The sequence below is a fragment of the Ammospiza nelsoni genome, chromosome 1 (genome assembly GCF_027579445.1).
Source record: "Ammospiza nelsoni isolate bAmmNel1 chromosome 1, bAmmNel1.pri, whole genome shotgun sequence".
Taxonomy (NCBI): Eukaryota; Metazoa; Chordata; class Aves; order Passeriformes; family Passerellidae; genus Ammospiza; species Ammospiza nelsoni.
The window spans coordinates 36,584,896-36,609,450 of NC_080633.1; the positions used below are offsets into that span (position 1 = coordinate 36,584,896).

General features: G+C 35.8%; 1 protein-coding gene across 6 annotated transcripts in view; it reads right to left on the reverse strand.

Annotated features, from left to right (window-relative positions):
• The window catches only part of TBC1D5 (TBC1 domain family member 5), a 316,432-nt gene that overhangs the window by 61,052 nt on the left and 230,825 nt on the right, over positions 1-24,555 (reverse strand). For all 6 annotated transcript variants that reach the window (XM_059470481.1, XM_059470490.1, XM_059470498.1 and 3 more), the window contains 2 exons: positions 17,922-18,064; positions 11,986-12,092 (listed from right to left, as the gene is read on the reverse strand). In XM_059470481.1, coding sequence (XP_059326464.1) covers positions 11,986-12,092; positions 17,922-18,064 — 250 coding nt within the window. The remainder of the gene's footprint in view (positions 1-11,985; positions 12,093-17,921; positions 18,065-24,555) is intronic.

A 24,555-nucleotide genomic window follows, 5' to 3' on the forward strand; every position in this document is an offset into this window, starting at 1 on the left:
GCTGTCCCCTAAATTACAACCTATATATCAGAACTAAGGACTAGATTTATTTACAAAAAACATACCTCTGTTGCCTAAAATATTCACAGCAACCAGTTTTTTCCTACAAAGTGCAATTTAGAAAGATCCAATTTGTATTTTTCATTACTTAAATACGTAAAGTTATTCCTTTTCTTTTTCAATTTATGTGCATTATTTTGTTACTAACTCAAACAAAATAATTTTTTAATTAAAAGGAAAATGTGAAAATGACAGTGAAATTAATCCTTCAAATGTACAGTTTGTTGAATCCCTCCAAGAAATTGTATGAGGGCTGAGGGCATTGTACAGATTAACACATATACAGCTTTCCCCTAGTAAGGGAAGAGAAAGCAGAAATACAATACTAGAACACCACCACCCCCACCACCCCTTTTCCCACACCCATTTTGTAGGAGTAGTCTGCTGGATTTATAATTCTTTTAATCTTAATGTCTTTTTAGAGTGAACATAGTTTCAATCACTAGAAAATGCTCAATTTATGTTTTTGAAAGGACAGTGTATGCAATTCACATATTCATATATTCACACATATGTATGAAAAACACATAGAAATAGATGTGATTTTGGACTTTGTCTCTTCAAAATGTATTAGCCCCAGTCAAAAGGGGAAAAAAGCCTGAAAATGTTTCAGGTATCTCTGAAGCACTCCTACTTCTGAGCCTTTCCTTGCCTAAAAGATCCATCCCTCTGTCCCGGCTCATTTGCCTGCTGAAGTCCTCTTCCTGTCCTCCTGTCTATTCCCAGCCGGCCCCAGACTAACTCACTCCAATTCCCACGGCTGCCAGGAGGTTCCTGGGGACTTTCTATTTGCCTTTATCCTCTTCCAGGGCCATGGGGCTGAGCTAAGTTATACCCACAGCTTCACTTCTCCTAGGCCAGGGCTCAGAATCACCCTGAATGCAGCCAATCCCCCAAACCTGCACAAACTGCAGAAAAGCAGCTCCCACCGGCTAAGGATCCTGCTCCACATGCTGCTCAAATTCTCAAGTAAAACCCTTTTCTTCCCTGGCCTTTTCCTCCCTGGCCTCTGGAGACAAATTGCATCACGTTACCCACGGAACAGACAGGATATAGCAAAGTGTGTTCGTGTGTGACACAAGTCACAGGCTGTTCTACAATGCACCTGGTATCTCACCCCCTGAATACACAGCAGGGTTAAAAGTTTACATGCAGGTGCAAGTGGAGGAATCTTGATAAGACTTTTCTTGGTTGAGGTATTGTATTTTCTCCCTTTTTAGTTTTATCAACGAGGGAAAAAAAAAAACAAAACACAATTTTACACAAAATCTGAAGGTTTAGAATAAGAGGCAAGAATGGAAAAAGATTTTCAATATATCTAAGGAAAAATGAGATGTATTTTAACAAGCATGCTATTGCCTCAATGCCAAGGGAAAAACACTTGTCATCAGAGAAATGAATTGCTCAGCTGTTTATAAGCAAAAAGCTGTGGGTGAATTTCTCAAGGCCCAAACTACACAGCATTGCAGGGTTACACAAACATATGTTGCAGGTGTTTTAGGGTAGACAGGTGGGAAAACCTCAGCTACTAAATAAATACTCCACTTAATAGATTGTATCTAAAACTAGATAACCTCAATGCAACAGAGAAAAAACAAACAAAATATCAGCAGTGAATTCTACATCCAGGCACAATAGGCTGATCAAAATAATCATCTCACTAATGTCAAATGGAATGTTTTAAAACTAATTTTTTCCAATATATTTTCCAAATGCTGCCAAACATTTATTGTTTTTTCCCCTAAACTACTAAGATTTTAAGCCTAAATCAAAACCCAGACTGAACCAAACATACGTAAAAAGAAGAGATGGATCATGATGGAACGTTGTTCTACTTATTTAAACAATTACTTTTAGGGAGTCAATTTTCTCCTTTTTCCCTTTGTCAGCTGACATGGCAATACTGGATTTCTTCTTAATTCTTGCAGTACCTAAGAAATTTCTGTATTAAAATTCTATTTTTTCCTTTTTATTTGTTTCTCAAGTTGGAGGATCATGTGACCCTAAATTCAAATAGGACTGAGAGGTCAGGAAAGGTTGACCTTCTCCTGCTAGATCATCTATGCTACTTTTTTCATTAAAGATCACATAAACTTGACAAAAATTTTGACTGGGAACAGAGCTGAAATAGAGCAGCTGAGATGGATAAAGGATACAGTTTGTTCTTTTCAGCAGCAGCTTTTCCATCAGGCACTAATAATTAATGTGAAGTATTTACTAATTATTATCTAATAACTGGAGAGAGGATTTCACCTTTCCTCTTTTTATTTTGTGAGATGTTTAGGCAGCTGTCTCCTCCCCACATGAACACACACAGTATAAGCAAAGGCTTAACATTACAGAAACCTGTCACTGTATTTTGTATAGTAAACAACCAAAACACCCCAAACTCCAAAGCACCCAAAGCAAAAAAAAAACCTATTCCCCAAACAAACAAACATACATTTCTTTTCACCTGCTAATTCTCCTCTTCCCTTATTATACCTTCTGCAGCAAGCAACCTGCTGGGGCACGAAAGGTACTTTATCCACCTATGAACCACTGAGTTATTAGAATGAAAACACCCAGCGAGACATTAGATAATAAGGTACTGTATAATTAGATATAAGGTACTGTTGCCAATTCAAAAGTGGTTCAAGGCCAAGAGCAAAATACCATCTAAAACACAGATTGATAGTCCATCAACCCTGCGTATTAAAGCAGCACAACATGAAGGGTGCACTGCACAGAATTAATAAAGAACTTCCTTTAATCACAGGAGTCAGGAGATCCATGCACTAATATTGGTGTTGGCAAAGGAATGCCATAATCCTCAAACTGGGAATAATGCTTCCTGTTTACATTTTTCACAAGATGCTAAGGGTCTCAATCATGGACCTTGTTATTTACAATGCAATAAGAGCATGAAGAATTATCATATTTAATTGTTTCTAAAGAAAATTAAGGAGGGGTTTTTGTCCCCCCAAGCAACAAAATTTCCCAGAAAAAAATGGAAAAGGAAAGAAAATTCAGTTAACTGGGTCAAGAATGGAAGACCCCTGAACTCTGATTAGGCTGAAATAAATTATCTCCAGTTTTGTTACGTGACAACCCTCCATCCCCCTGGCAACTAGAAATTTCAGACACCAGGAAGATATTTTAAATACTGTGCGTTATGGTCTGTTTTTAACTTCATACACGCATGCTTTCTCTCACATGGGCATTCTATGACAAGAGATGAAGAACTGAAAAAAAATGACAAGTGAGATTTAAAAATGCTTCAGTGACTTGACTGAAAGAAATTTCTAGTTGTGTATTTTGGCTTCTTGTCCTAACTGCTTGGGAAGTCTTTTTTTATTTTTATTTTTATTTTATTTAGTATTACAGCATATTGCATTTTAACAGGTAGATCAAATCCTACCAAATCAGCTTTTATTGATATTCCAGACAAAAAGACTCCGACCTGCCAACGTTCAAGTTCATAACCTGTGTAAAATCCCCATCTTGCATCAACAGAATCGCTTAAGTACCTTTTAAATCTGCCTCTTAATTTAGTTGCCTATTTTTCAGCTGAACCCTTGGTTTTAAGAAGTAAATTAACTAAATAGTAAGGTATAAATCTGACAGTGTTCAGCTCTACCCTGTGACAGATTTATGCTCTGGCATCTTGCAGCCTCGCACAGTTAGGAACAGGAGTTTTACAACATTGTGGAGGAAAGCTCCAGGCTTTTGAAAGGAACACACAGCAAGCCTCGCTTCAAACCCTGGAATGCTCCAAATTATGAGATTTAAAATATGACATCTTTATGTACAGAAAAGCTACCACATTATGGTTTTATTGGCACTCATTTTGGACAACCTGCATAACTCACTGATGGCTTTGTGAGTAATGCAGTTATCCGAAGCTTATACTTATACACCCCTTGTAAGCACACTTACAGCATTACATCTTCTCCACATACAAGCTTGTACACAAATCTCACGTATCAGGGAAAAACAAGAACATTTTAAGGTGCTATTTGGTTATTTTCACTACAAGGAGAAGAAACAGAATAATTCACGTTCTGCGTGTAATCTGCTACATAAACCACTTGAAAAAGGTCCCCAGGGGAGTGAAAAAAGCTCATTCACAGAGCCCCATGCACACACCACACCAAAAGGAATATGACATCCAAGTCTTTTCTTGTGAAATACAGAGAGAAGCTAAGGGCCTGGCGCTGTGGGACGAGCAACTCCTTTCATTTGGGATTCCAATCATGAGGAATTATCCTAGAGAGCCATTTTCATCACTACTGCTCCTTAAAAAGACAAAGGACAAAAGACATAAGATCTCCAAACCTAATTTTCCATAAAAAGTTATAGCAAAGGATAAAAAATACCATTCCCAGTTCTATCTTGACAGTATTTTGCTCTTTCAGAGAAGCTCTTCCCAATACAAAGTACTCAAATAGCCTTCATTACAATTGATACACTAATATCTACTATAAAATATATAGGTACACAAACAGTATATCTACATTTCTATCAGAAGAGTCTGAACTCAAATTCCATCATAATAGATTGGATATGATTCAGTAGTTAATCTTTCATATATTATTGAAAAGTTACGAATCAACTTTTATATAGCTCACAGTTTGTGTTTTGCAAATTTTAGTAAATAAATTATGACACGGAGAACTTTTGATTAGGTAGAATCAAAGTGCTTTAAGTGTTTTAAATGCTTCTTTTTGATAAACTCCCTTGCAAACTAGAAATGATTGATATAATTTTCAGGTTCATATAAGAAGAACCATGATCACCTCACTCTAACACTGTTAAATACATTTTATAAGTGTAATTTTATAATTAACATTATAACTTTTTTAGGAGAGGGTCAATAGCTTTAAATGACATTTTGAATAGAAGTAAAACTATCAGCTGAAAGAAACAGCCCCAAGAAAATCACAAACAATAAGTTTTATTGGTAGCTAAAGTAATTAAGAACTTAAAATGCTTCAGCTTCTTGTTTTAGCAGCAAGTACAATCAGAATTGTCTTTACTTTGCTACTGAGGATGTCAACCTGCTCAAACAGAAGGAACAGTTTAAAAATTCTGTCTTCCAAAGAGAACTTTCTGGTCCACTTTGTCTTGGACACTTGCTGTCAAATGTTAGCCAAAAGTAGAAACTCACCTTTAGCCATTTCCTCTGAAAGACTCTGCACCTCCCGACCCTCCCAGAAATCAGCAGCCACACACAAGATGGGCAGTGAGGACAATGCAGTCACCTGGCTGGGTTCTGCTCTTGCTACCAGCAGGGGACTGCAGCCCCATCTTGCTTGGCCCCACACAGAACTGGGACAAGTCCTTTGCTTCTGCACCACCTTACCTGCGGCATGGCTTTAACTATGGGAGGTGCCACTGTTCTGGAAGCTTTGCTTTATTCCATATTATTTCCCACTGCATTCCCATTAATTTAAATGCAGTGGTTGCTCAGCTTAGATGGATACAGTGTTTGTGAGTTCTTACCCACACAACTGGCCTGTGTGTGCAACACTAAGGAGAGGGCAACACTTGGGAACTGCGTTGCCATTGGCAATCCAAGAGATCAGTCTCTCCTTTGAGTGATGACTTCTGTCTTGCATAAAAGTTTTTTTTCCCCTGAAAATACTGCTTGTGACATACAGGGTATGTTGAGGATGACTATTTTATGGTGGGTTGATTAAATGGTTAATGTACCAGTGAAGAGATTGCAATGAACTTTGAGAGAGATAACAAAGCTGTTGTATCACAAGTATTGACCATGTAGCCTTTTTGTATTCTGAAATGCATAGGTACACTGGGAAAGAAGGTGTTGAAACAAATGTACAAAAATGAAGCGGATTTTTAATTCATGGTACACTTACTATTTTTATGTGGTACTATGGCAACATGGTTATTCCAAGTAATTCATCATTAAACTCTTAGCCGCCTGTCATACCTTATTCTATTAATGAAACACAATAACTGAATATTTAAATCAGTAACTCTTAAAACAAAGCATAGACTATTTAATTGGAAAATATAAGTTTCTCATTTTAAGAACATGAACATAAACAAAGAGTAAGTAAATATCATGGCCACCATTAAAAAACTTAGCACGCAGTTACAGAAAAAACATTGATTTGTTTAAAGTGAGGTGTTTAGATTACATCTAACCTCACTGTATTTGCAAATGGGAATGTTAGAACACCAACATGCTTGAGTACAGTACAAAGAATTGAATGTGGTTATAAAAGCAGAGGTCAAGTTGAGAATGGTGCCACATTATTCCCATAAAAATTCATCTTGAACTGCATATCCAATATCCTAAACTGAAATTAAGGCAATTAGAAGTTCTCTGTGAATCACTGAAAGTAAATGCATTTCTTTTTTGTTTTTCCTAAGTCCTTTTCTTCCAGATGAAGAGATGTGTAGTTAGCTTTTCTGGAAAACCTAACTTCCTTTATCAATAATATCTCATGTAGAGGTGACTCCCCTTTAAAGTACAGGTGACCTCACTCAGCCAGGGAACTCTCCTTACCTAAAGTACAGGCAGCTCATGCTGCACTGGCATATCCATTATCCCAGCTTCCTGGTAACTTACGCTTCATGCACCTGAACCCCCCCTCAATGTATTATTGCTCCTGAAATATCAGTCACATTCTCCATGATCAAAACTAACCAGCAGAAATGTTTGCTGAGAGCCTCCCTCCCCCTTGCTGGTCCCCCTGTAACGCAGTGGACCCGCGCCCCAGCAGTACCTCTGCGTGGAGGTACAAATTAATGAGCTGCTAATGCCGGAGCAGCGCCAGATCCCAACTTCTGATTGGCTGCAATCTGGTCATTAAAGAGAGGTAATTAATGCCAGATTGCACACACAACGCTAACAAACAAACAAAACAACCCCAAACCTGCTTTCTCCTGCCACAAACGGCAAAACAACAATACTGACATAACGGCAGCGTTCAAAGGACAGTTGCAGCTCTGCAGCGGCACCTCAGTTAATGAGTGTATAGAAAAGAATTTATCTGAGGGAGAAGAAAGTGAAACTCAACAGCCTTTCAGGCACATGAAACCAGCTTGGAGAAAACTATGAGACGGTGGCAGCTACTTAAGAAGACAATTCAGCTGAAAATAAATGTACAAAGAGTTTGGTTCAAAATTTCAGCAATGTGTTTTCCCCTTGTTATTCATTGCTTAGACAGAGAACAGTGTTAAAAGCTAGAATGCAGATTTTTATATGAGTGATCATGACCATATTTTATTGTTTAAGTTTTCTGGCAGTATCTGCAATTTCAGTCACGAGGAACTAATACGACTTCTTTGAAATGTCATGTATTCTCCTCCATGGATTTAGCTAGAATTTAATATTAATATATAGCTACTTTCAATGTCAGTAAATAGCTGAAATACAATGTTGAGAAAATATCAGCAGCAGTAGCTATAATATTATTAGCATAAGTAACAAATTAATTTCCATCAACGAAGCACATTAGTTTTTGGTTTTTTTTTTTTTTTTTTGTTTTTTAATTGGTAGCTTATGATAAAAAGATCTCTCCACTGAATTAAGCTCCTAACTAGCTTGCTCAATGAATGGGACAACTCACATGCTAAAATATCTGAAAGCAAACTTGCTTTACATAAAAATTAAGAACAAATGCAGTAAGCTTTCAGACAAAGGACAGTTGTCAGGTTTCTGGTGTGTAGTGCAAAACTGTAATATTCTGTGTAGTGATTTAGTTTTCTGATAAGTCACTGTGATAAGGTTAACACTTCAACATTGAACAACACACAAATAAGAACACCCAAAGATGAAAATTACTTTGCTTATGTTGCTGTATTAGAATTTTATTTGCTAAAGGGTGAAAACAGATTTTCAAAATTCACAGTTAACTTAAAACAATAGTTTTAAACCTTTTATTCCTAGCCCTGGCTGCCTTCAGGAAGGAAAGAACATCTGGTTATTTAAGGAACACAATATGTTCACATTTTCTATGACTTTTGTTTCTAATTGGGTTTTTAAATTTTTTTTTATTTGAACAACTCTAGTTAGAACTATGTTTTTTAATCACTTTATATTTTTCCAATGCCCTATCTCCATATCTCTACTTCTTAATTTTGCTGCCTTTGCTGTGAAAATTAACAGTGCTCAATGGTTTTGATAAAGGAAAAAACTGAAGAAAATGAGCCACTCGTGGTGTATTAAATATGCAGACACATACCTTCAGTAAATGTTTTTATATACATAAAAGAACCTTCCCTTATTTTTTCATTTCACATATACACAATTTTAATAGCCCATTCTTCCATAAGAAGCTCTACTTTTATATTCAGAAAGATTGTAAATGCGTAGAAGTTCCTTTAATATAAATAATTGAGGCAATTATCTGTTCAAAGATTAGAAGTGTGAAACAAATACTCTGCTAAGCAGGTTAACTTTATCACCCTATGCACAGACAACAACACTGATTTGAGCTTTTCATTCCACATTTTCCTAAGAAGTGGAGCTAGCCAAATGCAGAAAAGGTTGAAATTCAATTATTCTGCATTGATCCATACTCATGCCTGTAAAATTATTATCTCTCAGGCGCCCCCTCAGAGACAGGTACATTAACTTGTTTTCAGCTATTATAGAGATGTATATTTCTCTTCTGTGGCACTGAAAAATATCAGAGATGTGGCGTCTAAAAACCCCAGCTGCCAACTGGGGTTCCCAAAGTGAACAGGAGAGCTGCTGCAAGCATTAGATTAATGTACTAATTACTTTTCATATTACTGTTAATACTGGATAATGCTATGGCTTCTGGTAAGGCTTGATTTCACAAAAGGTCAGGAAACTGCACTTGTCCATCTTTAGGAAAAAAATGCCCCCCACCTTTTAAGTACAGCTTGCTTCTGACATTTAGGTTGCTCTCCTGGTGATGACTGCAGTGAAAAGAGGGAAACAAAATGGGACAGGTTCATCAAGCCTAAGTTTATCTCTTCTGATAGAGACTACATGACAAAAAGTAAGAAGAAAACACCTGCTATGTCAGAGCAAGGGAAGTGAAAAATTTATAGATGTATTTAGATATACAAACCCAGGTTATCTCCAGAATTGGAAGTTACAGATGGAAAAGCTGTATCAAGTTTAACACCTGATTACAACTTCACCACTTATGAGAAGATTGTTCCTTAAGAACCTTTCAGTTTTATCCACCTACCTCCAACCTTTCTTAGTCCAAATACCCTACAACCTCCCCTCTGTAAGATGACTTGGTATTTTCCTAGCTGTAAAAATAATATGGAAGACAACATATATATTAGCAAACCTGCAAGTGGTAGATTCCTGTTTGCAACTGGCCATGACTTCTAAACTGCATTTCTTGTCCAGTTGAGATTTAAAGCTTCAAGGAGCAGAAAGCAAGCCTCTCTGAGATATTTGGAACAACACTAAACATTCTAGGTATGTTCAACAAATACTGAAATAAGCCACTGGACCATGCAATAGTCTCCCAAAGAAGAGTTCTCTGATTTCACATATTAAAACCCAAGCAAAATCTTGGAAGAAATGCCACGCAGAAAAACTCAGCCCTGGATAAGGAGAGATAAAATTGCACTGAACCAAATGTAACTTTCTATTAGAAACCTATTAGCTTGTGATGGAGAAATGCACAGGAAAACATCAAAGAAGGAAGAAAAATAATTAAACACTGAATTTGTTAATCGCCACTTACAAGTTGCAGTACAGACTAAAACCTTTGTCATTTCTTCCAACCTGCTTTTATCTGCACAGGGAATAAGGGCAAACTGAATTATATCTATACAACTAGCAAAAAAAAAAAAAGTATCATAATTTTCCCACTTATTTTCAAATATAATCTGTGCACTGACTTTAGACTCCTACAGCACCCATGATGCCTTATTGAGTCTTCCCTTTCATTCCTTTTCATGAAAAATATGGATAGACTTGGAAATGTTTGTGCATAGGTCTTAAAGAACAACAAGACTTCCATTTCAGATATATGCAAAAAAAGACTGAAAAATTATATGCTTACAGACACCTAAGTGAAACCTAAAGTCACATCTAGGGAAAGGTAAGAAACAGATATTCGAGTAATAAATTTGAAAATACATTTATTTCTCAGACCAGGAGTGATTTTTTAGTTTCAGAAGGATCCTTTAGAATGGTTTTATTTCCTTACTGTAAGAAGTCTTGATCTTTTTATGAAGCCTCAACATAAAGACCCAGTGTAAAATTAAGGGTGGCTGCAAGTCCCGTAGGCTCTTCATTTTCTGGAAATCAGACCTCAACATTCAGAGTATTTCCCAAGCAAAAAAGTAGAGCTCAGAAATGAGAAACAATTGCATTTTATCATATTTAAATTGACAAAGCAACTACCACTCTTAGCATCAAAGAGTTTCAAATACTGATTCACCTGACAAAGAACTACAGAAATAAATCTCGTATTTATCTGAAAGGTGTTCAAGGCCCACCTGAAAATATTAATTAATAGGACATCAAGGCCTTATGAGCCTGACAGCTTCTTTCTCTTGGAAACAAGAGCATAAGGAGTGGAATAGTGATTAAGCCTCTTTGTGGGAAGTTGGTGGTTAATTTTTGTCCCCTTCAGCTGATAGCATATCTTGTAGCTGCCTAGCATGTTTCAGAGGACAGCTGAATCATAAGTAATCACTTTATTGTTTAACATATCTCTTCAATAAATGACAGATTACATATTGAATTCAGATGGACACCTGAGCAAAATTTTCCTCCCTTTGCATCTTTCTTCTAAAAAATATTTCTATCTTGTTTTGGAATGAAAGTATATAAAAAATTGCTGGGCAGTTTGATTTCACAGGCTGCTGCCAAAATCTTAAGAAAGATTCCTGAGATCTAACGTTAGAAACTTTCTTACACACTGAAAAGATGATACACTTTACTTCTCATCATGAAAGAAATCTTTGTGCTTGAGAGGAATGAAAAAAAACAGCTATAAGGATGCAGATTTCTGCAAAAAACTGATATAGAAAAACAAAGAGACAATTTTTTTCTTAATCCATAAAAGTGTAAACACTGGTACTGAATGAAATTTTGCAGAAGGCAGTCAGAGTGCAGAAGTGATGAATTTTTTGCTTTCAAAGATGTTGTGCATCAAGAAGATGAGGGAAATCAGACTTTACACTGGCAACCTACTAATGGGACATGTACAAAGACAGTTCAAAACCAGCAGCACAATTCTGCTATCTGCCAGAGATCTGAGTAAGCACAGACTACTGCATTCAGCTGAATCTCAAGCACTTTATCCACTATACAGTGAGTGTCTCCTGTATACTATACCCACACATATACTATACCCACACATATACACATGCCATTCTAAAACAGGAAGAGGATTTCTTTCTTTTTTCAATAGATGAGTACATCAGAAACTGCATGCTAATAATATGTGGCATGAATTTATGAATTTATACATTTTATACATGTGAATCTTTACAGCCTGTAACATCAAACTATTGTTTTTAATCAAAAACCATCACATAACCATTATATATTGGGCAGGGGTAGTGCTTTAAGGATTAACAGTGATTAATCCCAGAAATCCCATGCAAAAGGTCTTTCAGATGAAATTGCATGATGCTTTCTATACAGCTTACTAGGTTTTAAATAGTAACATTACTGTTTCCCTGAAAAGTGTACTATTCTGTGCAGAATACCAAGCAAAGTTATTCTAAAAAGCACACCAGCACTTACCAAAGCTCCTGGATAACTTTAGCAAAGTGTCCTTTAAGGAGTAAAGGGACTTGTTTCTACTCTGTTTCCAACTCTTTCCTTCAGGTCTTTTGTCAGGTGAGAAGAAACTTGAAACTATCATTTAGTTTCCAAAATGTAGGTTGTTATTAACTTCATAGCATTTAGAACATTTACTTACAGTGATTTATTATTTCCTGTATTAACAGGTATCTCACCTTTGGATCTCGGAGAAAAAGTGCTCTTAGGATAAGGGAGTGAACATCTCCAATAGGTGGATAATGCATCAAAAGTCCCAAACAGGTCTGATAATTACTTGAAATCACTAGAATTAAAATGAAAATAGAGAGAGAGAGAGAGAGAGAAAAAAAAAATTACTGTCTTACTTTGGTATTCCAAAACAGCACTTTTTCCAGTAAATTCATTGCAGTTCAGATTTGGCTGTCTTTTCCCACACGGTGTCTTAGAACTCAAAAAGTGTTCAGAGTAAAAGGAGAGAGATATAATCAAGCCTTGTGCCTACACTTGGTTTAGTGTAATTAAGAAGAGTTCTAAAACTATGATCTTATGTCATTGACACTTGTGTTAGCTCCAGATTTCAGATGCCTCAATTCAGACCTCTGTAGCTGTGCCCCCAAAGCCTGCCCCTGTCAGTGCAGCTCAGGACAACACCATCAGCTTGAAGATCTAGTGCTGCAAATGGACATAAACTTTTCAGACACTCCTCCACAGATATCTAAATTTAAATGTAATAATTTGCATTTATGGCTTTATGATAAGTTTGCCCCACTCTGATTAGTTTTTGCTGAAATATCTTTTATGTTGTTCTTAAATACATATTTACATAAATACACATACTCAGATACCTATGCATACATAAAATTATTCAACAACTCCTTGTTTTCTTTTAAATCAGAAACTTCACAAAATATTCAGGAAAAAGGGAAAAGACTAGATTTTAATTTCATAAATACTAAATAGTATAGTACACTATTAACTTGCTTAGATTTTTTTCACTTATTCATAAAATTTTCAGCATGCTTTGCTAAACTTTATAATTTTGTTCTAAGCTGTTTGATTCTATCTGAATCTATGTAAGCATACTCTATGGCTTTTTGCTTGTTGTCATCTTCTGTTTTTTTTTCTTTCCTTCCCAAATCAATCTAATTATGAGTGCAATTATTAAAGACATCTTTTCAAGCAGGTCTATGTAAACTACTTCATTTCTTTTGCACCATCTAAATCCAGGCAATCCATCTGCCACAGCTGTCAAAGCAATGCCTGTTAATGATGCCTCCACTCTGCAACATGAAGACAGCCTCCAACAATAGCAATTGTAAATAAATTTCTAACAAACTTTACTATGCTGAGAACTTTAGCTGTAGTAAGAAATACCTTTAATTAATCGGGATATTGCAAATACAAGATTATTTTGGATCAATAAAAAGCAAAATAAAGGGCAGTTTTGCGGACAGAGAAATTTAAATGGTTTACTCTTTTTCCTTTCATGTGAATAAGCCTCATATCCTCCTGCACCTTACCTCCCTCAACAAGAGGATTATGGGGAAAAGATGCAGGACTGGGCAAAATGAATAATTATAATCTGTGTAAGGAACCACTTTATCATCTTCATTTCCGTTGCTGATCCGACAGCTTGTAATTTCATACATCTGCTTTCATTTGTAAAGCACTCACTTATCCTACTCATTCTTTATCTGTTCTGCCTGTTCTTTTTCCTACCCTTTGTTTTTCTTGTTCATATTCAGGTACCTGCTTTTTCTTCTTGAAGTCACAAAGCTGGCATAATGAACACAATACAATGGCCTCTGCCAGAGTTCTTTCAGAGTATAACACGAGCACCACACAGAATGTACCCAATCAAACTCTCCTTCGTAAATCAAATTTCAGATACTGAACTGCAGTTGTGATCATGATGCCTTTTTATCAAAGCAAATAAAAACAATGAATATTGATATTAAATGCTAAATAGCTTTATAAATGATAGACAGTAACACCAATGTGTTTCTCCTTTAAAGAAATAAGTATGTGTTCTATTCTGCAATGAAAAATGGATTAAAAATATATTTTCTTTATTTTTCCTGGAAGAGTTCTTTGCTGTCTCACAGATACAGAGAAAACTAAATATTAAAAAAATTAATTTATTTTAATGGTGCAGACTTGGCCCCTGACAAAAAAACCTCTTATCATCCAGAAAGTTAAAAAAATTCCAGCACTTTAAAGGGAAGACGTGCTAACTTTTATATATTTATTTTACCTTCAGGGTTTCCCCCACATATTTAAATTGAAAGAGGGTAGATTTAGATTGGACATAAGGAAGAAATTCTTTACTGTGAGGGTCTTGAATCACTGGCACAGGTTGCTTACAGAGGTTGTGGATGCCCCTGGAAGTGTTCCAGGTCAGGTTGGATGGGGCTTTGAGCCCCATCTGGTCTAGTGGAAGATGTCTCTGCCCATGCCAGGGGATTGGTCTAGATGATCTTTGAAGGCCCCTTCCAACCCAAACCATTCTGTGATTCTTGTCTCTTCAGGACAAAATGTGTAATATTATGCAACACAGGGGTAGTTTTCTTGCAAATTACAGATAAACATCAGTAAACCAAAACAGAATATCCTTGTTGGTGTTAATGGATTTCTAAGAATCATCTATAGGATGAAGTTTCTGGAAGGAGATTCTGTGAAATACAAATATCCAGCCTCAGCAGTAGCTGGTGTGTTCAGCTGCCTTGTAAAAAGCTTGGTGGTTCTTCAGCTGTGCTTTTGCTTCTCTCATTGGCTTAGCGAGAGTCACATCTGGACCCAGCTTCTTCTGTGAACCACAAGTTCTCACTTCCCCACAGAAAAATGCTACTGGCATTACTAGGGAAAGGAGGAGAGAAACTCCTCTCCACAGAGAATACAATCTTACTGTTCTTTTATTAATATTGTAATTCAGTGCCCAGAGGAACATCAAATTGCCTTCTCCCTTCTGCTGTAGAAGAGACTGAACTTTCTCTGTTGGCCCAATAACCACCCCTGGGTACAAGCAGCAGTAATGTGGTGGAAAGCCTGAAAATTCAGAGTGCTATCCTCAGCAAAGTCCAAATTTTCTGATACATTTAATTTCTTAGAAGTTTATTATTTGATGTCATTGATCGTGTATCCAGATTATTTCATAACCCTGGAAGGGTCGGATTACTCCCCCATCTGGTTTACACACGGCCAGGTTCTCTTAATAGCCCCTCAGCTGAGTTAAACATAGACAAATGAACATCTTGCACTGTAACAAAAATAACTAATCAGTTCCTCTAAGAAGAAGCTATGGCTTCTTTATTTCTCTCAAAATATTTGCTGTGCTTTTAGAGATGAAAAACTAAATTTTAACAATGGCCATACCTACTTCTCAAGTGGAAGCAAGATAAAAATACACTTATTCTAATACTGGTCAGGCAAAATTAGCTCCTGGTTCAATAATGGCATTAATTTACTATGCAAAATATAGATAGGTCTTCTAGGTTTGTTCATTCTTATTATCCTTGAAAGGAAGTAGATAAAATACATCTATTTTTGCATCACATCTTTCCCTCCATTCTGATTTCATCAACAACTGCACGTATATTCACACTGATGAAACAGAAGCAAATATTCATGCTTCTGATTTGACAGATTAAAAAAAAACAAAAAGAAATTTGCACGAACTCAAGAATTTTTCCAAAGAAACACAGGAAATAATTTATTAAAACATACGGCTATACTGGTACACAACCCTAAGCTTGGCATGTGAGGATTATCATTCCACAGACAAAGATCTGCTTGGATACAAATGTAAAACTGAACAGAGCAGTTTACAGAATGGCTGTGTACATGATTATGTATCTGTAATCTCTACAATATATAAGCAATAATCTGATAATCTAAAGGTTCCCTTCTCCTTGCATAATATATTGTTTGAGCAACAGAGGATTTCAAAACTAAAATAAAGATGAGAAATATAGCAGAAATGAGTTTCTTAAAATCATGTCCTTGAGAACATCATAATAGAGCACAGAAAAAAAATTCATCAATTCTCACCCATCCCCAAATGTGCTGTTTTAAAAGAATCAGCACAATTTCTAAACTTTCAAATGCTTTGAGTACTGTATTATTATAATTGTTTATATTTGACATTTTCATAACATAATATCACAGGAGCTTTATTATTGTTCTTATTGTTTCAAAGTTTCTAAACTAAAAATTTCCCGATGGTTTATTTAAATTAAAGATGCTTATCACCATTGGATGTTTTGAGCTTATGTTTCCTTTCACCAAATAAAGAGAAGCTTTTATAAACTTACTTTATTTGAAAATGTTTTTAAAATTACTACAACTTTGAATTCTATTCAAAGCTCAAATATTACCAGCAATAAAAAACATGAGGAAAAACAGAAAACTTTCAGTTACAGATATATAACAAAAGTTTTTTTTATGTAATCAAGAACTGTGGAAATTGTTATGGCTTGAGCTTGACTTTGGAAAAATAGATTCAACTTTACATTATTTATGACTTATTTTGCTTCCCTGTTCTATTATGCTTACAGTAACTAACTAGATCCAGCTGTAGAACAAGAAGTTACTTATTACAGAAACAGTCAAAATATGAAGTATTAGCTGTCCTGATGAGATGTCTTTCCCTGTCATTTGGGTAAATGTACCACACTGCAAAGCTATTTACTGCTCTATTTACTAAGACTGGGAAGTTCAGGGAAAAGGAGACTGATTTCATACAAAAGCCTGGAACACAATTTTAGCTCACATTTTAGTTAACTTATACTGATACTTGTACCCCAGCAACACAAATCAAAAGAAAACAAAGCCAGAACAACTTTCCCTCCCCAAGAAGAGAGAGGTTTCTTAGAAGCACAGTTCTGATGTGCTGTTTTTTTTAAAGGTAAGCAATGACACAAAATAAAACACTGATGTTAAGAAACTTTCTTACATGCCACTTCAGAACATATCTCTACCAAAAATTTTAAATTACTTCCATTTACTGAATATAAACAAGCAAGATTTAGACTTCAAAATTTAATAACCTGTTTCAGATCATCCTGAAACATCAGCATTAATTTTGGAACATCTGACCAGAATTAAATGTCCAGTTTTTGGAAAGGAATGGAAGGTAGCTCTATATTCTGCATGTTTATTAAAAAGTAATTAAAAAACACATGAAGGCAGGCAGTGGAACAACATGTACGTGTAAAGTACCACATTATATTTTCAAGACTGGGTCCTAAAATAGGAACCACAGATGTTGAAAACTTCCTATGTCCTAGAATGCAAAATTGTGTCAAATATGTGACCTTGTTATAACCTAAAGCTTACAGATGGTATATACTTAACTCTGAATAACTTGCTATAGAATTCATATACTTAATGACAGCCATACATCTTGCAGTGAAGCACATACTTTGTTGCATCAGATGCATACAGAATTTTTTGCAGAATCTGATAGGACAAAAATAAATACTTCAATTATCATTATGTATCTTTCTCCTCCCATTTACAATTATATAAGCTAACAAAATTTTCTTGGTTGCTTGTTTGTACCAACTTAATATTACTGGTCATCACTAAATTATAAGAATTCACCAGTCCACAAATTTCAGGTGTACGCAACCAAAATAAAATAAATTATAATATTTTTAAGATGCCCCTCTTGCAGAGAATAAACACTCTCAGTAATTGCTACTCATCTTTGTTTTTTATTCACGATATCTCTTCAAAAATTGCGAGCCATTGTCTTGTGCATTTTATCCTTTCTCACAGGGGAACAACATAAAAATATTTCAAGTGTCACAGGGAAGCTTTACTCAATTCATGAGCTTCGTCGCAAGGTGGAGCTCTATACTTGCCTGTATCACTTAGAGCACATAAAATCTGCAACTCCATGTAAAAACACAGAACTACTCACAAAACAAACCTGCATTTAACTCCAAGATACAATTTGTTTCATAAATACAGCAGGCCATGTCTCATAATAAATATCTCCTCTCCTAGTATTTGGAACAATTTTCAATATGTTAAAAAAGTCACAATGAAATTTAGCCTTCTTAAGGTCTCCTTTTCCTTCAAAGAATAGGTTTGCATTCTTTAAAAAAATTACAAGATAGATGATACTTACAGGCATCTCTGATATACAACAACATGGCTACAAAAATGTAGTCAACTAAATTGAGGGTGATACTGTCAGCAAATAGAGCATCCCAGACTACCAGAAGATCCTGAAGAGGGAATTCACGTCCAAACAGGAGCCTTACCCATCGCCTGAAAAAAAAGTGCAAAAGTTATGATTTGTATTTCCCCATTTTACCAAGTATGGTATATATCCCAGGATCAGCAACAGTCCTGAACAATTTATCCAAAAATTCTGCAAAGTATCAAGATCTGTGATAAAGACTTAACTAATTGTATTTGTGGGAATGTTACTGCATCCTCATCAAAGAAATTATACATTAGAGACTGCAGAAGCTTACTGACTAATATTAATATGTGGGTGACCCTCAAAGGACAAAATACATCAATCCCACATACCACAGTTTTGAGCATTTAATGTGACAGTGACCTAAGATGAACAGGAAAAAATGTTATGCAAGAATGGCCTGGACAGCAAAAACAGGAGGGTGAAGCCAGCGGTTTATGAGGAGCCCTGAAAAGCCCACTTAAGTGAAAGCCAGTTCAGAATCAGATGCCAAACAGCAACTAAAATGGACCAGGTCATAGTTACTGTGAAAGGGCTTTCTCCCTGTTATGGATGACAGTATTTGCAACTCCATATAAAATATGCTATGGATGCTATTTTCATTAAATCTCATTTAAATCTTTACCAGATTTAGTGATAATCTTCATGTAGACTATACTGTTAATTCCTATTCATCTTTGTGCTGTTTTCATACCTAGTAAAATGTGAAAATTTGTTATATTAAAAGCAATATTTGCTTGAGGCTGGAAGCTTGAGCTGCAGAATAAGGAATGTTTCTCTAGATTTCTCGTTTCTAGTTCTGACTCTTACACTGACTTACTTGCTGACCTCAGGAAAAGCACTTCTCTTCCCTATTCCAGAACAGAGCCATTAGCTTTGTATCTTTTTAGGTAGGATTATCTAAGGTCACATTTGAATGAGCTAAAGAATAGTTAGTAACATTAATCCTGAAATAGTTATTACGAAATGGACTTAAAAATAATGAATTACATTTTTAGCTGGGATATGCAAATAGCTACGCATGTGGAATCTGTTTATTCAGTGGCAAGAAAAGATTGATTGCAAATTTCTGCTAAGCAAATTAAGTCATTCTTTAAAACTCACAAAAATTTCCAAAAAGGCAACTAGAAATTTCTTGTTCAAGATTAGTTTCACTCGTAAGAATTCATGTTTAACCACTTTTGTTCCAGAACTCATTGTTGCTTTAAGGCATCCAGGGTTTTGTTACTGGCTTTTTTTTTTCTGATTCCAGTATAAAGAAAATAGTGGACAAATTAATTCCAGCATGCCAGTCTAACACAGGCTTTGAAAATAGTAACGATCTGCACAAAAAGACAGTGTCTTATAAAAGAATTTCAAAAGGACTGTTGTGAGTGAAGGTTATGTTCACAAAACTTTTATTCTCCATGCCACTGGAACTATAGGTACAGTACACAAAAAATATCCATGTACAGATTTAGAGATCACTACATAGAATCTTTTCCTTGCAAGATATGTTCCCTTTTAAAAGTGAAAATACATGATTTCAAAAGACAGCATCATTTCACTCTCATATCAAACATTTATGTTCTATGGTCTTATAACTTTTTATGTTAGTACAGTAATTACAGAAGTCCCAATATTAGCTACAACAAAACAAAAACTCTGTATTTCCCTCTCTGATCAAACCCCTTTCCTATGAGGACTTATTTTGAGACCTCAGAAAAAGAAATCAGAACTGTTCTACAGAACCAAGGCTTAGCTGGTGCATTTCGTACCATGTCTATTCTCACAAAGGGGTTTTGCCATAGGGCACATTTGCCTGCAGTGCCCAGCCTACAGGAGACTATTACCCTACGGTGACACAAACATTACTCAGACTCTGCATGAAGCCCATTACCTACAGCAGCAACTCCTCCCACCTGTAAAGCCACAACTTTCCAGTTGCACAAACTGTTAGGCAAGAAAACTCAGCAAAGCTTGAAGCATTTGAGCTGACTTTGCTTGCAACTACCCAAGTCTCATTCAAAAGCCTTGCTAAGAGTCTAATACACTTCAAGAGAAAAAATACACCATGGTGTAATGGGATTTGTTATTAGTCCTTTATTAGAAATCTCTTTTGCTTCTTTACTACTTCATTATGCAATGCTAATCGTTTTTAGATGCAGGTTTATTCTGCTCGAGCAGAAGTCATTCCTTTTTTTTTCCTGCTTTTATATTTTCTCCTGGGAAAATTAAATCTCATTCCCCAGAGGTATCACGTTTCACAGATGTAGACTGCTGAAGAACAACTGGACTTCCTTTTGCAACCATAATATTGCTGTTAATTATTTGAACCTTCCTGTCTTAAAAAGAGTAAGCAATTCATACTGTTGTAAATGCATATATACTAAATGCTCTCTTATTTTTTCAGCAACGTTTAGCTCACAGCATCTATAAACTGAGGGCCCTATTGCCTATGAACCATGCTGCCATATGGCAGGACTTCACTCAGCTTTTATATTCATAAAAAAAGATCTTAATTTCTTAACTAAGTGTCCACACTGAAAAGCTGTCTTTCAAACTAACACATTTTTATTGCTTTTACAAGTATTTGCAGAGAATTTAAGACACCCTTAATAATTGCATTGTGCATGATAAACCTTTTCGTTTCCTCCCCCCCTTTTTTTTTTGTTGAGACGGCTGTCTGTGTTTTAATTATTGTTCTGTCCTGTTAATCTTGCCTTACATCTGTTACACCTGCAGACTGTGAAACTCACAATAGTATACCTTTTATCACATGTGGTAATACAATAATTCATATTTTACCAGGCACACTTAGCAATTAAAATCTACAAAAAACCCCCAGATTCTTTAAAGCCATAATACACCAAGGTACTACTACCTACATTGTAGAGTATGTAACTGTATCTTCCACTTATTCCTATATAATTAAACCAATATTCTCAAGAGATCAGTAATTACTAGCAATAGATAATGATTCATTAATGACCTTAAAATATAGGGAAAGCAGGAGAAAACTCTGTGCTAGTAAAGCCATAAAAGAAGGCAACGATCCAGCTTTACAAGTTTTAACTAACATTAAAACCATTTTGACAGGAGATTTACATGACAATTCCCCAAACATCAAAATTTAAACTTGTATTACATGTTCCATATATTTAGTTGTTTATCTTCTCAGTCTTGTGAGGCAGAGAATTCTTCTTAAGAAAATTAAATAAGCCCAAGAAATAGTTACAAATGAGGCGAAACAAACAGTTTAGGATTGTTTATGAGGCCAAAACAACACAATGAGATCAGAAAGAATAAGACAAATTGTAACAACAGGAAATAGGAAAGCATCACTCTGCAGCTAAATGCCTTGACCTAGGACTTACAAGTTGACAACAAGGTGCCTAAAAAAGTCTGTTGTTAGGAGCATGTTTTCAGTCATTTATACATTTGCTAAACTCAATGTTCAGTATAATTTCCACTCCAAGCATCTGCTCAAGGCTTGATTTTTTTTTCATTCATTGATACTATTCATTAGAATAAGTCTAAAAAAATTCTGCTCGTGCTTAACTTAGTTTTTTCCGCAAGCATTTCACTAAGGTCTAGAATCGAAACAACAAGGTCTCTGGTATCTTCCTTTTTACTGTGCATATAAAAAATAGAGAAGCCCAAATTTGGTAATTCCTTGTTTGACCTAAACACAACAGAGTGAAGATTTCTACAGAGCATGTTCTGTTTCTTCCTAACTCTTGCCACCAGCCCAAGAATGCATCTGCCACCCGGTGCTTCCTCCCAGCTACACATTCTACATTCCCTGCATGGCAAATGGAAGGAGTGTGTATCACCCCTGCAATGGCTACTGTCACCTGGGGGATGTGGTGGTGGCAGAGGATGATGCTGCTCTGGTTTCCAATGCTTGCAAGACTAGTCAAGGTCTTTCAGAGAAAGGAAGGTCAGTAGGATTTTGCAGGATGTAATTTCATTTTCAGTGCAAGTTTTGCTGCCTTTTTTTTTTTTTAATAAGAAAATTATTTAAATGGACTTTAAGTATTGAAAAGAATACCATCTTATCAAAACTAAGCACTTGGAAGCTGAGAAATGCCAAAATTAACATCAGTTGTTTACTAACTGAGAAAATGATATGTAAGCTCTGTCTCTTTAAACTCTGTCATGAATTATGTTCAAGCAAACATTTGTAGCCAGTGCAATTTACTATGTAAAGTCATGGTCAATAATTTAGGAGAAAGGGTAGACAGACTTGAGCTGTGATCTGCCTGTTCAAAAATAAGATGTGGAAAAAGGATGAGGAGCAACATTTGTATAACATTTGCAAAAGAACTTCAAATTATATAGAAGATGAAGACTTTAGTAGTTCAATGCCACCAGAAAGCACTACTCTGGGCAGACTTGGTGCCTGCACAAGGATTTCAGGCTGTGTTTCTAACCTATGGACCCGAGTGGGCTGCAGATGAGGTAGGCTGGGTACCTCCTGCAGAGGCACCCAGGGGTAACATGGGGGGTACTGCTCCTACAGCAGCACTCATCAACACTTGCTTGCATGGATGAGAATGAATACATAGCAAAAGCACCCTCAAAAAAAGAAAACAGAAACGCTCACAGATTTGATAGTTGCAATAGGCAGGAGGGAGACAGGTAAGTTCAATCAGAGGATGTTTATGGTAGTTCACTTTCTTTTAGTGACATGAAGGAGACCAATCAAGACAAGCCTTAGCAGCATTCCAGCTTAGACTTGTTACACAGTCAATTTCTCCAGTGCTCCAATCTCCTTCCTTAATAAATCTCATTTTTATTAAAACCACCATGGCTATATTTCGTTCAGGATTTTGTTCTGAGTGTCCTAAAGAGCTTAACAAAACCTTCAAATCATACAAGACAGAGAAGGAAACATGCCTGAAGTATAATCACAACTTGTTCTTTCAGCTACTCCTCTACAAGGCTTTTGTGGAAGGGCAGTACTGCTTATGGTGCATGAGGAACTCTTAATGATCACAGATGAGAAGAAAGGCAAAACAGCTAAGTGTCACAATTAACAAAATGGCATTTCTAAGATAAACAAAACCTTATTAAAATCCAATATTTTGTCAGAACAGAAAGAAGCCTGTGAAATCCCTACAAAGCCAAAAAACTGGTATAAAAAGTTATGTGGGAAGCTCAGCAGACTTTCAGGGATTTATAGAGACTTCTAATGTGTTCGATTTAAACACTGAGAATTTTGCACACGGCATACCCTCATATGCACACTACCCATAAATGATGTACAGTGTGATATTGTTACAGCATATGCTCCATTTTTTGCCTTAATCTACTTAACTTGTGAAGGGAATGAAAACAGACATCTTGCTAGAAGACGTGTTTACTTCAACCATAAATTCAAATGTTAATTCTGGATTTATTAGATAAAATTATGTGGCCTTTGTCATTTGAGAAGGCAGACAAGATGATCAGATTTTCCTTAGGCTGTAAAACATTTAAATATTACAGATTTCTACCACATTGTCTCCAGCAGTGTATGCTGATTTTAAAAAAGTGTGTGTGATAAGGAGGGAGAAAGTATGTGCCAGCATCTAGCACATCATTCAGCTTCTCCTTAGACTTAGAGATAATAGTGAGTATATAAAAGGATCCTTCTTATGTGTATCTGCCTTATCTGTTTAAGTAATTTCAGACCTGTATATGGAGTACTATTCTGCTACAGAATGACATACATGCTTTAATATGCCCGTGATCTGGGTGGGATTGTCCTGTCCTGGACTCCCATCAAGGTTGCTCACTTCACCCAGCTTCTCCTGTTCTTGCTGCATGAAGATTTGGTGGATCATTGCACCAAATACAGGAATCATGGCCCTACTGCTGGGTGGATACACAGTCAGTTATTTGGTTTCCCATTTCTGTTGCAAATTCTGTTTGGTTTGTGGTCACATCCATACAGTTTTAAGTTTTACACAGCTATATTAACAACTCCTCAACTTGAAAAACTATGATATCCACAAGCTTTCTGTTCCACAGTTTAGAAACAAGGGTCTTAATGCAAAGATAAAAATTAAAGTGTTTGATAGCAATTCAAATAAAAAGAAAACAGACATTTACATTACAGATTTAATGTGTTTCAGATCTACCATATGTTTTCCTGTTAGAAAAGAAGCATTTAAAATTAAAGAATAATGATAATAAACACTCATTTATTAATATAAATCTACTCAAATTCAGACTAAGTGATGAACAATAATACTGCACATATTTTACTTTGTTGCCTTCCTTGCACTTGGGAAAAAGGTTTTGATATGCTCTGTTGACATTTCCTACTACTGTACATATCCTGAACTTTTTAATATTAATTACCTTATCAAACATAGACTAGCACATCTCTTTAAAAAAAAGCCTTGAATTTTTTTTTTACTGAAAAGTGACACAAGCATCTAGTTCTTATGTGGATTATTTCCTTTCCTGTTTGATTTCTTTCAGATTGCTAGCAAAGATTACTTAGTTTTGCATTAAAAAAAAAATCTTTCTGTTTTGGGAAAACTCTGTGCATTTCCTTATTATGAAAGTTTCTCTTTCCAAAAAA